The sequence below is a fragment of the Poecile atricapillus genome, chromosome 1 (assembly GCF_030490865.1).
Source record: "Poecile atricapillus isolate bPoeAtr1 chromosome 1, bPoeAtr1.hap1, whole genome shotgun sequence".
NCBI lineage: Eukaryota > Metazoa > Chordata > Aves > Passeriformes > Paridae > Poecile > Poecile atricapillus.
In genome coordinates this window covers 14,343,198-14,358,624 of record NC_081249.1, presented here as the reverse complement: position 1 = coordinate 14,358,624, position 15,427 = coordinate 14,343,198, and the positions used below count along the sequence as shown (strand labels likewise).

Here is a 15,427-nt window from a genome sequence, read left to right as displayed (position 1 = left end):
ATTTTGCCTAAAGGCAATCCCTTCGATTGTTTGCTGTTGTTTCAAAGATAGTGTGTCTTTACAGGAGAAATACTGGTTTGAACCAAGGTGCATCTCAATGGAATTAAAAAAGAAAGCCTAAAACCCACAAACAACAAACCCAAAACAATCTTAGCAGATTACTTTTTAAAAGTAATGCAGACTATCAACTGATATCAAGGATTGTGCTTATGTACTTCAGGCTGACCCAGCTCAGTTTGAAATACTGTAACGGTTCTATTTTTGTTTTTCTGTGTATTAAAATGTGTTTCACTATAGCCTCAGAGTGAGATCCACTTAATCTCAGCAAAATGGCATTCAAGTGAACTGAAGATGGGAAGATGTTTTGTCATGTTTTTTTGCCTACAATAACACTACAGTATTGTATTAATTTTTAGTCACGAGCTGATTCTACTACGGAGGCTCATACATCATGTAAATTCCTCCTCTTAGAATAGAAGGAAGTTCACAGGTACATTGTAGAAGTTGTGCATAAAAAAGAACCACATATTATCTGTCTCTTAGCAAGTTGTGTATTTAACATATGACTAGTAGATTTCTTATAATTATTAAGTATTAAATATGGCAAGTTTTCTCAGATGCCTCTTGTAAATATTATTTATTATGGTGAATCCTGTGGATTCCTATGTTTAAAATGGACTTTTTTTAAAATAAGTATTCCAAGTATTTGTAATCTTCTTTCATATTATTTTTCTCTAGGTTGCCAGCGATTTTGAGAGGAGGTGTCATTGATAGATACTGGCCCACAGCTGATGGGCGCCTGGTGGAATATGACATAGATGAAGTTGTTTATGATGAAGATTCACCTTTTCAGAATATTAAAATTCTGCATTCAAAACAATTTGGGAATATTCTTATTCTCAGTGGGGATGTTAGTAAGTATCATCTCATTTCAAGATCTCTGGCGTGAGAATGCCAAAAGTGTTTTTTTCTATCCTGCTATGGGAGTTTTAATAGACATCTAAGGGTCGTGGTTCAGATGCTGGAAACTGTTTGTGCACGTAACCAGTTATCTGTTCCTGTATATTAATGATGTTAATCAGGCTGACCAGTGTAAAATCTAGAGTTAAAAAAAAAATAAAGATTTGTTTTTCCAGATTTAGTATCTTTGCTGCAGGAAGTGAGTGGCCTGGGAGAATAGAAGATGGTGTTCTATAGCAGAGCTTGCTTTCCTGAATTCTTTTATATGAGCTTTTCTGTTTGTTGCCAGTCCAACCTTCTGAGAGCTTCTCTTGGACAGTAAAACAAGCTACTTTGTAAGTCTTCAAATCACAATGGAATTCTAAAGAAATATGAAGTGGGACCTGGTGTGTCTGTGTGTGGTACAGCTGTGCTATACCTCACCAAGCAGGAAATTCCATTAGAGAATCAAGGGAGCAGCAGGCCTTTTAGCTGCTTTATTGGTGAATGTCTTTTGACTCCTCTTCAAAATAATAGAACTTGAACTCTTAAGTTAATCAAAATAGTGACCAAACTTTATATGAGGGTTTTTATATGTGGTACTTTATGCCTGCTGACCTTTGTATTTTTGAAAGTGAACTTGGGAGAAGGTGGACTACTGTTCTTGAAAGCTGGAGACTGCTGTTTGCTGGAAAGTCTAGGCAATAAAAGGACTATGCTTTATAAAATTTTAGTTCTAACGTTGAAAATGACTGTCTCTGGTAAATGAAGGACATTGCTGCCCAGGAACAGAATACCTATCTTCATTCTAATTAAGAAATTGAAATACAGCTTTTTGAAATCATTGCAAGTACCTCTAACAATTCAATTAGCTTTCTCCAACTGTCAAGAGGGCTCCTGTGCAGATGGCAGCTGAAAAGCACTGTTATTGAATTCATTAGCAAGGTATTTTCTAATCCAGATAGAATTGTATTAGAAATCATCAAATTCGGTATTCAATACTTCTAGCCAGAAATTTTCATCAGCGCTTAATATGGAGATGAGGTTTTGCTTGAACATGACAATGTGCTTTGTAGAAGGGAAAGTATGCCATTACTTATTTCCCTTCCATGGGATTTTGAAATAATGGTTTGTCTCATTTTGTTATTGTGCACTCCTAAGTGAGGTGGTGATTGCTGGACAAAGTGACAGGATATGCCACAATGTGCTGCTGCACAAAGCTCGGCCCTTGTAGTGCAGATCTGTTGTAGCTTGGGAGTGTTACTGCATGCTTTGACGCTGGCAGCAGGCAAGCTGCAGGGCCCTTCAGCACCTGGGGTTAATATTCATGTTTGTTTCTGTGCAGGGATCCACTGGTGTGTGTCTAGGTAGCTCTTTTTAGCTGAGGTCCACAATAGATTTCCGAAAAATTCCAAATCTGTCCTCTTGCTGGATAAGTCTGAGATAAAAACCCACTGAAGTAACAAGTGTGGGCATTAAGTTAAAGACTTGATGGTTTTACTCTGCTACTTTTTCTCTTGGCACACAGTACTTCCCAATGCTGAGGTGGCTGTTGCTGGGTTCATGTGGAGAACTGGAGAAATCCTGTGTGGGATTCTGAGTAGAATCTCATTACTTGGACTGTCTCTGAGAGCCAGCTTGTTTCTGTAGATGTACTTGCTTTGGTCTGTATTGTATCACCTCGGGGTTAATACCACTTAATGAGAACAACTGAAGATTTAATATTTCTGTCCAATTCTCTTTTCCTTCCATCCAGATCTGGCAGAAAGTGACCTGGCATATACTCAGGCCATAATGGGCAGTGGAAAGGAAGATTACACTGGGAAAGAAGTGCTAATCCTAGGAGGTGGTGATGGAGGTATACTATATGAGATAGTCAAACTGAAGCCAAAGATGGTTACTATGGTAGAGATATCCTTTGACAAATGGCCCATAATGCAGATCAACCTGAGCTTTCTGCTGATGCCTAAGCACTGAGCACAGTTACTGTCATGTTCTGATTTGTATGAGGAGATGAGGTCTAAAATGAAATCCTTTTGTCAGCTTGAGAGAGACCCAGTGACTAGATATTTGTGCATCATTATGCAACACCTGCTTTCAGGTTCCCAGTCCGTACCATAACTCTCAGTAGCCGTTTACGTAAGGCTGGAAAGGCATGCCTCTGTCATCAGACTGGTGCCTTCTCTAATAACAGAAGACGGGTCTGTCAGGTTGGTGGTTTGGGCTCACTTCTGCCTTCTTGAGTTTGTCTGTTTTCCTAAAGAAAGCTGTAAAAAAAATAATAGTGTCTAGAAGCAAAAAAAATTAATAGGAATGTCAGGACTTGATGAACTGTATTGATGAATTGACCAACCCTGTTCTAAAAATACCAATACAAATCAAGTTTTCAACATTCTGTAGTTTGTACAGTTTGCAACATAAACCACTGTTAGCCATATGAAATGTTGATCATCCTAAGGATTGGGATCTATTGGCTAAGACTAAATATGTAGGTTAAAATCTTAACCTAGCTTAACTTCATGGAGTCTTCCATAGTCTTACAGTTCACATTTTAGGCTTTCATGGTAATGATAGCCGAAGGTATCAAAAACACTGGTTACAACCAAAAATAATCACTTCGTAATCATCTAATTGAATCTGGAGGCCAGTGCCTAAGGTTGATTATTGCAGTATATATACCAATAGACACATCTAATTATTTTTTTGTGATGAAGTAGAAACTCTTACCTCTATTATTTCTGGAATGTATTGTGCCTTGACAAGCTTCAAACATTGACCAAATGGTGATTGACGGGTGTAAAAAACACATGCGTAAAACATGCGGAGATGTCTTAGACAATCTGAAAGGAGAGTGCTACCAGGTAATGTATTGGTTTTCTTTCATTACAAGTTATATTTCAAGTAGGACCTAGTCTGGAAGACTGCTACGGCAAAGTTTTGGGGACAAGTCTTCAGACTCAAGTTTGGGGAGCTACTTTTCCTTTTGTATGACACTTGCATATTTTAATAACTGGAGTTCATGTTGGAAGTATTTTAACTCTCTGGCTTCAGACTTCTAAAATTAACTGCATATGTAGCTTTTAAGGAATTTGAAATAGGAGAATGTTTGCTGTAACTTTAGAAATAAAGAAGAGATAGCAGTAAAAATGTGTTTAGCATCATTTCTTAAACTGTTAAAACGATAGAAAAAACGTGTTTTAGTTATTCTATACTGTTGAAAATACCTGAACTTGTAATACACATTTAACAATTATTTTTAATTTGCAGGCAAAATCCCTTAGTATTGCACTGCTATTATATTAAAATAAAAACTCCAACAGACATCATTCATCCCTGCAGTTGAGGTCCTTGTGCTGCATCTGACAGCACTTACAAATGAGCCCAGGTGTAGTCTGACATGTTTCTATATTCATTACTGGCCCTTAGATGTTGTCACAGATATTAACTTACAGGAGTGAGCTAATAAAAACACACAAAAAATTATCAGAAGTCCCATGCTACTCTGGAAATCAGTGGCCCTTCATACAAGTACAGTATTTTACTCCTATGTTGGAACTGCGAACTGTTGTCAATATTTGTTATGAAGAACAGTGGTCACAGATCCAGGAACTTCAGTCCTGGAGTGCCTGTGTTTTCATTGACATAATTCCTACAAAGTTCCTCCCTTCTAAATGATGAAAAAAGTTGAAAGTGGAGCCTAAAATTAAGCATGTAAATAATTTTGTAATTTTGTAATAATTTTGTAATTTTTTTTCCCCTCTTAATTTCTGTGAATCTGTATTTGTTCTTTCTACCTGGTCAGCTTTAGGGTAGTTTTAGGACTAGCAACAGTAATTCATTCTTACAGGTTCTAATTGAAGACTGTATTCCTGTACTGAAGAGGTATGCCAAAGAAGGAAGAATGTTTGATTATGTAATTAATGATCTGACAGCTGTTCCAATCTCCACATCTCCAGAAGAAGGTAAATCTTCTAATTTATTTATTTCTGAAAATTTTCAACATTTCTGTCGTTTTGCTGCATAATAGTCTGCAGCATAAGTGCTTTCATTTTTTCCATTTAAAAAGCAAATCTGAGAGGAAAAAAAGACATCTGTTTTTTAAAATTTTTTTTTGAATATTATAAAAGACTAGCAAGTGCCTAATGTTCTTTTAAGTCTCTTATTCCAGAATAATATGAACTCATGTAGTTCTTGAGAAGTATTTGGAGTTCATGCTCCAGTAAGTTTTCCTCACTACATAATTTATTGGAAACTTCAGGAAAATTCCTGTGAAGAAAAACAATACTCCTGCCGTTGTTGCCATTGTGTATGGTTTGCATTTGTTTTTTAAGGCCAGGATTTTTTTTTTAAACTTTGCAAGTCATGAATATGTAATAAGTAAACAAGGCAATAACGTTGCTGTTCTGTTTTTCAACCCTTTCCCATATGCAGATTCCACGTGGGAATTTCTGCGGTTGATTCTTGACCTCTCAATGAAAGTCCTGAAACAAGATGGAAAGTACTTCACACAGGTATGATACTTGGATGTAATAAAATACTGCTTTATATCTATTGCAATTCGCATATTTTCAGTTAAAAAAAACAGATAAAGCTAACTAAAAAGCTGCTTCAAGCTGGTTTTCTCCCTTTGACTTATCAGGCATTTTGCATGAAAGTTAGGATTTTCTAACTGACTTGTCTGTTTTCATTATTTCAGCTGAATATGTAGTACTTTTGTTTGGAGTTCAAAAGCATAATTTTAAGACTCAGTAAGGCATACTACAGAATATTGCAGCTAGACATTTCTTGGAAAAGCAGAACTGATGTACTTCATGATGAGATACATGATATTTTGAATCTAGTGTCTCCAGTGGTAGAGTGTAAAACATGGAAATTTGTCATTTATTAAGGTGTAAGAGTTTGACATAAGTGCAGTGGGATGAGAAAATTAGTATAGCCACCTTGTAGATAATAAAATTGTGGTATAGCTTTCAACAGAAAATACTTCAGGTAATCCTGAATGCCACAAAGTTGTGTCAAATTGTATAAGAATGTGACTGGAGCCAGCAGATGGTTCAGTGAAGTCTAAGTCTCTGAAGCTGTATTTCTTTTGTCATGCTCATAAACTAGTCTTCTGATGTGTGGAGAATCTAAGTACTGTATTTTAGAATAATATTCTTAAGCTCTGAAATGTATAGAAATTGGTTTACTGAAAAATTGTGCAAGCTTATAAAAAGATATGAAACTTTTGGGATGAGATTTCTGGCAATTCTAATATGCTGCTCCATTTTAAAATGCTGTAGTTATATGGGAAAAAGAAATTATCTTATGGTTGAAATACGACATGTGATTAACATATTTTTTCCACACTGTAAATTTGAATGGCATTTCTGTCCTGTTAATAGTGGAAAGACTTTGAAACCAAAAGGACACTAAATGTGTTGGAAACAGAACAAATGGTTGTGTTGCAGTTGTTGTACTTGCAGCATCCACAGTAATACTAGCTCGCCTTATTGGAACGAAGGTGAACGTATGTCTGGGGACAGGTTTTGTTGGACTTTGCAGAAGGACTCTTGAGAATAAGCCTGTGCTGAAAGCTGAACTGAGGCTGTGCTGCAGCCAGAGGGCAGGACGGTTCTGTGTTAGCTGGAACCAGCTGAGGTAGAGTCTGGTGCAGCCCCTGCTGCCTGTTTTGTCCTCATGGGAGGAGATTCGTCAGCTCTCCAGCATGTGATTGCACAGAAAGAAAGAACAGCTGTGCTGGTGGGTTTTAGCTGTTGTGAAAGTACACACATTTTGTGGTCCCAAAGCAACAAGGTGGTACATGGCAGGATGGGAAAGGAACAATATTAAAGTTGATGTGGCTTTAAATTGGACTTATGGCTAACGAGTAGTCAGTGCAAGGGCTGGAGTATAGAAGCAGTGTTCTCTAGCAATTTAGTCTTCCTGAAGATGTTGAAAAAAGGACAATGAATACTGGGGCAGGTAGCTATAAGAGCTTTTGATATGTCTATTGATACACTAAGCCTATTTGATGGTCCTTTTAGCCACTTCCCAGCTGGGCCTGAAAAAACAAAATAGTCCTCTGTAAAAACCCTCTCTGTTTGTCTTTGTGTGTCCTTAGAAGGCTACACTAAAAGGTTATCATAATGTAAAACATGCCGACCTCCTCCTCAGATGTGCAGACCCACAGAGTGTTAAATTCAAAGTCAATAATTTGAGGTCAGCTTGGTTTGCCCCCAAGCAAAACTGCATTTAACTCATCATCCTGAATAATGCTCACAACTACTGCTATTCTCAAATTATAAATAAATTAAAAAAACAAGAATGGTCAAAATAATAACTGGAAAAATTTATCCCAACAACAGACAGCACTGAGTTTAAAACATTATAGTTGAATATTCAAACTTGGCGGGACAGAGGCTTTTCTTCTATCCTTGTGACAAAGTTTCTCACTTCTCTCTCTGTTCAAGCTTCTCATTGGATTACAGCTTTTCAGCTGTATGTGTGGCCAGGTTTTGGTAGTGGTGGGGTGTGGGGAGCACTCCCCATGTCCAACAAAGCCAATGTCAGCTGGCTTCAGGATGGACCTGCTCCTGACCAAGGCTGAACCCATCAGTGACTGTGGTAGTGCCTCTGGGATAAGATTTTTGAAGGGGCAAAAGTTGCTGCTCTACTGCAGTTGCAGCCAGATAGAGAAGTGAGAACATGTGAGAGAAACAGGTCTGCAGGCTCCAAGGTCAGTGGAGAAGAAGAGGCAGGAGATGCTCCAGGTACCAGTGTAGAGATTCCCCTGCAGGCCATGATAAAGGCCATGGTATAGCAGGCTGTGCTCCTGCAGCCCATGTAACTCCACAGGGGAGCAGAGATCCACCTGTAGCCTGTGGAGCACCCCATGGTGGAGCTTGTGGATGGATACCTGAAGGAGGCTGTGACCTTATGGGAAACCCACACGACAGCAGCCTTCCTGGCAGAACTTGTGACCCTGCAGGGGACCTGTGGAGCAATTAATGAAAAACTGCAGCCCATGGGTGGACTCAGGTAGGAGAAGTTCAGAGCGGGAGACCCCACACTGGAGCAGAGCGTGAGGAGGAAGGAGCAGCAGAAATAACATGGGATGAACTGACCACAATCCCCATTTCCCATCCCCCATTAGTGCAGTGGGGAAAAGATAGAGAATTTGTGAGTCAAGTTCACCCTGAGGAGAAAAGAGGGGTAGGGGAAGATGTTGTTAAAATTTGGGTTTATTTCTTATTATCCCACTCTGATTTGATGGGGAAATTGAGTTTATTACCCAGGTTGAGTCTGTTTGCCTGGGATGGTAGCTGGTGAGTGTTCTCTCCCCATCCTTATACAGGCCCATGACCCTTTTGCTGTATTTTCTCTCAGTTCAGCTGAGCAGGGGAGTGACAGCATGATTTTTGTGTGCACCTGGTGTCCAGCTAGGGTCAACCCACCCCACTCTCAGACAACTCAACAGCCTGGTCATAGGATGAACAGACAATTGGGATTCTTTAAATAAAATTAACTTATTCATTATTATAACTTTGTTTAAATTACGTAAATTTAATTTCAGTTAAACTAGCTGAAGCTGGCTACTTGGAGGATTGGTTAGACTAGAGACAGAAGTTCAAACATGACCACTAACAACTTTGTCAGCTTAGTCACATTGGGAGCTCATGAAAGATTTTGAGTGTTTGCCGAGTTGAGTTGTATGCTAGTGATTTTAGCTCTGTGTATTAACACTGGGAATTTAAGTTACTTCTGGTCCAACTATCTACTTCCAGGATGTTTATGTTACATAGCATGCCTTGCTGAAGAAATCATGTGCCTTTTAAGGCAGATGTGTTTTTAAAATGCAGTACTCTTGTGTGTCCCCCACCCCTTCTTTGCATTGTGGTTCTCTAAAACAAAACTATTAAATATCATCAAGAAAAGAGACTGAGGGGATGGCCACTTACTTGTTAGAGCCTCATCTTTGCTATGATGAAGAAATGTCTCATGGGAAAAATGCAGCAAAAGGATTGCTGTCCTGGTGACTACTAGCCAACAATTATAGTTGCCACTTTTGCCTCGGCATTATGTTGTACTGAGATTGAAAATTTCTGTCCTTTGTAGTTTGTAGCCTGTCCCCTTGCACCCTGAACAGAATCATGTACATCTAGTTAGGATGTCATTTATTTCAATGCTGAAGAAATGCTTTACCCAAAAGTGGAATCGTGTTCACAGAATTCTGTCCTTTCCCATGCTGTATTGCTGCCTGTCTGTCTAAATGCCACTACTGGGGGAAAATAAAGGGAAATGCTCATCACTTCTTCATTGAGGTCTGCACAAGTTTCAGAAAATGTTCTGATCTGCATGTGAATTGTCAGCAGGCAGTGTCTAGTGCTAACTCCAGATGGATATAATTTATTTGAGATTCTAAAAAGAATTATTTCTGTCATGCTGCTCTAACACACGTGGTAGTTCCCTCAGAATTCCTTCCTTGGTGATCCTCAAAGCGCTCTCCAAATGCTGCTGCAGAATGTCTTGTCACCACTTGGTGGAGGCAGGTAACCGGTATTGCCTGGCAGGTTATTAACATTTATAGAGATTCTGCCTGTGCACTTTTCAGACCATTTATTTGTATTCCTATGGGATATAAGAACTCATGTGGCCAATTTTAAGATGCAGGAGGGACTTCTTCCTTTTTTTCAGCTTTGGGAAGATATAAAAAGGCAGCTAATGGATGTCATTCTCTGTTGCTTTATGTCTGAGTGTGTTTGGGAAAAAACACCTTGATACTTTCTCTGTGCAAATAGTCATCACAGATTAGAACAAAAACTTTTATGAGTAGCAGCCATGCTTTACATGCCCTTGCTTTTCTAGTTGCATCATCCATATTGGGTGTTGCAGCCTACACAGGAGCTGCAAAGAGAGACGTGAGCTTTAGGGCCCTTAGCCTGCAGAACTTGCAGACCTGTCTGTGGGTTTAAGACTTGAAGCTTGTTTGTGAAGATTTACTGTTAAACATAATCCCACCGCTCTGAGATTCAGTGGTCATATGGGATGCTCTTATTTTCGTTCTTCTTCTGAAGCTGGTGCTCTGAAGTGTTTAATGATATGATATCATATGAGGCCATGTCTGTAAGGTGCTTGGTGTTATGTTCTCCAAGGAGAGACAGTTAGAGGTACAGGCTCCCAGCCATCACAGTGGAGATGCATGGGCGTTAATGAGGATGCAAGACCTTAGTATATTCTGAGGTCCACTTTCATCTCTAATATACCTTCCCAGCGACTTGTTTCTGAACATGTTAAGTGCTTTTACAGTATTGGACTGTCTAAAAGTATGATTTTTAGATGACCCAAGTGATCTCTTTCAAGTGAGTATATATACTTGGCTTTTGTTTTTCTGAAGCATCACTCTCTTGTATCTTCAAGTGCTTGAGGATTGTCCCAAGAGCTGTGAAACCCTGTTCTGTCAGATGCTGGGACTGGTTTTAAGATTGTCTGAGTGTCAGTGGATTGTGTAGTTAAGAAAATGCCTTTTTCTGTGCTAAGTTTTTGTTCTGTTGATCTAATCTTTTGAGGTTGAGAAGGCTATCATTTTCAGCCTGTTTATGTAGTAGAACCTTTAAAAATACCTCTGAACAGGAATTTGTGACTTCTTGGTTGGGGCCACTCAGCCCAGGCAGTATAGAAACTCAGACCACTCACAGGTTCCAGTAAACACCACTGACCCCTGGTGCAAGGGATCATGTGTCTCCCACATGAACATGTGGCCCTTCACTAAGCTGTTTCTTCCTGGCCACTCTCTTATACACCCCTCCAAATGTCCAGACAATCATAAAGTTGCTCCATAGTTAGACTCCTTTTTTTGGCTGCTCTGTGGGCTTTCTAATTAGCACTTCCAATGAGGGAGCAAGATTCTCTGTGACTGAACCATGAAAGGAGGCTTAAAGAATGGCTGTATGTCCCTATGTGAGCCTCTGTGATTTCTTAGTAGTTTGAGAGACTTTAAGGAACAGACATTTTCATTTCCTTTTGTTACTGAGAGTTCAGTCACTGGAGGTACTTACGGTCAGGTGTTTCTCCATTATTTCCTTACCAGCCCTTCCTGTCCCCCAAAAACTTTGGTCTAACTTTGATGCTAGGTGTTCTATGCTGTGTCGTACTGCTTATTAGTCACTCTGAAGTGGGGAAGGATAAAACCCAACCTTGGCCATGACCAATTCTGGCACATCATTATGAAATAAAAATAGAAACACATGCTAAAAGTAAAAATTAAACTTCTGTGGCATAGTTTTCTTTCTGTGGGTTGGAGGACGCATAGTGGCCTTAGATCATCCTGTAAGCAGTTGATGGACACATCCACTTTATAGATGGGCGAAGTTAACTGGAACTTAGAGAGTTAATTTAAACAATTTTTTTTTTTGCTACTTATTTTAAGGAATGGTTTTTGCATGTCCAGAACTATATTTGTTATTTAAATTTGTTGTACATTGTCCTGTAGAAACCTAAAAACTAAACCCATGGAACTATAGAATTTATGCCTTGTGAGAGCCCAGAAAAAAAAAGCATATTGGGAGATAGGCATGAGCTGTTGAAGTGAGCGTAAGCACTCAGCAGACTCAGGATGCAAAGGCTATGAAATAGCTCAGGAGTCATCTATCTGTCTTGAGCAAGGTCTTAGAGATTAAGATTTGTTAATCTAAAGTTAAAACTGCCTCAAGTACTTTCATGTCAGAAAGATGCATCTTAAGGGGTAAAAAAATTTCACTATTCTCCTAGTTCTTACCTGTCAAATTGTTTGACATGGAACAGATTAAGTGAGGGGGGCTGGGCAGAGGAGTTTGGTAGGGGTTTTTGTATATGTTGAAAATTTGGCTGAACACTGTGAGAGAAAAAAAATTATTCTGCTTTTTGAAAACACAGAATTGGTGAGTCATCTGCTTTAAATCTTATTAAATAGCATTCAGTATTAACTATTGTTTGAGTTATATAGTGTCTGTTCAGAGCAAACAATGCATTGCTCTAACCCAAAACCCTTCATTAGACAGTGGGAGTTATAGTGAAGATGGGTTTATTGGACCTATCTCTGCATTGCACTCTGGGCTTGGCTCCCTGTGGCATTTTAGTGATACTGGAACATCTGAGTGTGACTGACATTGTTACTAGCACTGTAGTCTTGGTTAATAAAGCAGGTTATGTTTTAAATAAAGGGGTTAATAATAGTGATTTTTCAATAAGTTTATTGAAATAAGCCTTAAGTTTTGTAGATTTGAATTTTGGACTGCTTAACTTTGTGTTCAGTAAAGCCAGATAGTTACAAAAAATGACTATGCAGAACAATAAAATCCTGTAGTGTTTCTCCAGAAGAAAAAGGTTGATAGAAGAGCCAGGTGAGTTGTCTGAGCCTTTAGGCAAGATCTTGATGTGGAGATTGGGGAGTTGTGGGTTTGAAAAGTAAAAATTGTTTCTTGGCATGTCCGTTGTTCCTGTAATTGGTTTTCCATGGTGTCTGCAGTGATTTGTCTCTTGCTAGAGAAGGAGAAATGATGAAATACTGAAGCAACAGTCTGGGAAACTGGATACTCTTCTATCATTGTGTATCCTATTCAACTTCCTACGTAATGGTGGTGTGCTCTGTAAATTACCTAGCAGTGTTCCTATTTATGACTCAAATTACACACACAGGTTGTTTTTTAGTTTTCTTTTGCATTCAGTCTGATGTTGAAACAAAATGATATGTTTGGTAAAGGGCAGCTGAACCGTAAAAAACCACCACAATCCCCTGGATAATAACAGGTTACTAAACAAGTACTGCAGCAGTCTGTTCATTGAGCTCAGTTTGTGTTAGTATTCTACCTTTTTAAAAGTGTCATTTGTTTACTGATACCCAAATATGAAAAATTCTATATATAGCATGTCGCCTTCCTTTACTAAATAAACAAGTACTGGTTTGTTTGTGCAATATGATCAAAATTACAATCAAACATGTTTTATGCAAGTTCTTTTGAAGCAATGCTTTCCCAAATATGATTTTTAAAAGATTAGAGTGTGTTAGAATAGAGTCATAGGATTTCCTGGTGTGGAAGGTGCCCACAGCAATCATTAAAGTCCAGCTCCTGACCCTGTGCAGGCAACCCCAAGAATCACATCATGTGCCTGATACCATTGTCAAGATGCTGTGTTAAGATTTTTTTTTTTTTTTTTTTAGAGTTGAGGTTTTCTCTTCTACTTGTGAAAACTTGAGCACAATAAAAAAAAATGAGCAGGATGCAAAAAATTCAGAGGAAGATGAGTGGAATGAATTCTCTTTTCACTTCCTCTGGAAATAGAAATGTTTTAAATATGCTGTGAAAAGATCCTACCAATAAAAAGCAGGAAAAGTATAAGTCCCAAAGTCAGAATGTACATTTTACACTTTGGTTCTAGATATCATCTGATGTTTTTACACAGAAAAAGCAGTGTAAATGGAGCTGTTTGGAAATACTGATTTCAAAATGTGACCGCTGCTTGTTTTGGCCTCTGCCTGCTGTATGTTTTAAAGAGCACAGATAGTACTTGTTCAAACTCCTCTTAATTCCTTGCTTTATGAAAATTAACTTTCAGTTGCATCTGTGTGCATGTAATGATTTTAAAGCCATTAAAAAAAAAAAAAAATCTGGAAGCACCAAAAATAAGCTTCACAGTAAAACAAGTCTTTCATAAAGACTGTGCTCCTGGATTTAAAAACATTGCAGTGTCTTAGCAGAGCAACACAAATATGTGAAACATAGGTAGTCAGGCACTTAGGAAGCATTGAGTATGTCCTGGGGTCCTCATTTCAAGTTAGAGGTCCTAAAATATTGAATAAGATATGACTGTAAGCAAGCTAATTTTTTTCAGTAGACCTAGCATTTTCTAATTGAGCCATCTGCATTCATTCACGGTCATGTGCAGGTTACACATGTTATTGAACAGTAGGAATGAACAAGATACTGCAATCAATGGTCAGTTAAAAAAAGCCCCAAAATTATGTGTACTTGTGTGTACACACAAACACCCCCCAAAGTCATTCAGAACAGCAGGAGGGTCCTGTCATTCCATAGATGAAGGCTGCTGCTTTAGACTCATTTTCATTCTAACAAATAACTTCTGTGCCTCACATTTCTTGTCATCATTTTGTGGGGCTTTGGCTCTTGTGCTGGATCATTAGAAACTGTGTATTCATTAACATAAATGTTTACTTTTTGTTCTCCTTTTTATCTTCTGTGGCAAACGTTCCTCCATTATAAGAGATAAAATGTGTGGGGAAAGCTGAGGATTTTTTATATTGACAGTAAGTCTGGAAAATGTTAGTTAATGCTTCTGTATCTACTGATCAGAAATCAGAAGAGGAAAGCAGGCTTTGTGCTAGATCACAGTAAAAGACATTTCTGCCAGTCTGCTAGCATTTACATACCAGTAAACCCAGCCATTAGGGGAAGATGGGGACACACATCTCCTGAAGATCTCATCCTGGTCTACATATGGCCAGACTGGCACATAGTGTGTGGGCAGGAGAGATTTGTAGTTATCATATAACTTGATGTTGATGTGGAGTGTTACAGCATGGTTGGTTTATCATGTTTGGGGCCTATAGGTTGAGCTGAAGATTCCTCAGGAAAGTGGTGGAAGTAGAAGATTACAAATCAATTAATTTGGCTGTCAGTGTGCCAAGGGCCTTTAAGAATATCTCCACCTTGACCACAATAACAAGAATGTGATATCTCTGTGCTGTGCCACAGCAACAGTACAGTTCTTTTTGGTGAGTCTTCATTTGGTGCCTCATACCTGGAAAAGAACAACCGGAGTGATTTGCAGACCATGCAGTGGTGACTATATTCAACTTCACTTAATTTCAAATTAGTGTCAAAATAACTTGTATTTGCCACACTCTTCCCAGACCATTGAATTTAAGGTTATAAAATATTTGCTAGTCTACTCAGTTACGTAGTCAAGAAACTTGACAAAGGGTTTTTTTTTATTGAATTTACAACTGACTTTTATTGCTTTGGGTAGTTGGTGTTTGTTTAATCTGGTCTTCTGGTGAGCTCACTGTAACCACTAAATCTTCAAACGTGTTATGGGTATGGAGAATTCAGACTTCTAATTAGAGCTTTCTCTGTATGAGCATCCCAAGTATACATTGCAGTAATTTCTGCTTCTTTTTAATACTTAGCTTGGGACAAGGTAGTGCTTACAAATAGGAGTTGCTTGGGGGAGAGTTGGGTGGGGTTTTTAGTTTTAATTTTTTTTGGAGGGGGTCAGTGGTTTTGGGTGTTTGGTTTTTTGGGGAGTTTTTGAGCTTGGGTTTTTTTTTGGGGGTGGGGGAATGTTTGTTTCTTGGGGTTTTTTGTTTTGTTTTTTTTTTAATTCCTCACTCTGTAATCCTTGATGTGTTTGTATTCCAAGAATGACATGTTGTTTCACCCTGAAGACAAAAAAAGTATCCTAGGAATCTCTTCCTTTTCAGCAGCAGGACATACAGAAACTTAAGACAATA

The 15,427-nt window shown here is 38.5% G+C and overlaps 1 protein-coding gene across 3 annotated transcripts in view; it reads left to right on the top strand.

Moving 5' to 3' along the window:
• Positions 1-15,427, top strand: part of SMS (spermine synthase) — a 45,823-nt gene that overhangs the window by 23,440 nt on the left and 6,956 nt on the right. For 2 of the 3 annotated variants that reach the window (XM_058850147.1, XM_058850130.1), the window contains exons 5-9: positions 739-914; positions 2,696-2,852; positions 3,713-3,800; positions 4,787-4,901; positions 5,371-5,450. In XM_058850147.1, coding sequence (XP_058706130.1) covers positions 739-914; positions 2,696-2,852; positions 3,713-3,800; positions 4,787-4,901; positions 5,371-5,450 — 616 coding nt within the window. The remainder of the gene's footprint in view (positions 1-738; positions 915-2,695; positions 2,853-3,712; positions 3,801-4,786; positions 4,902-5,370; positions 5,451-15,427) is intronic. The other variant, XM_058850139.1, reaches the window with a different exon arrangement.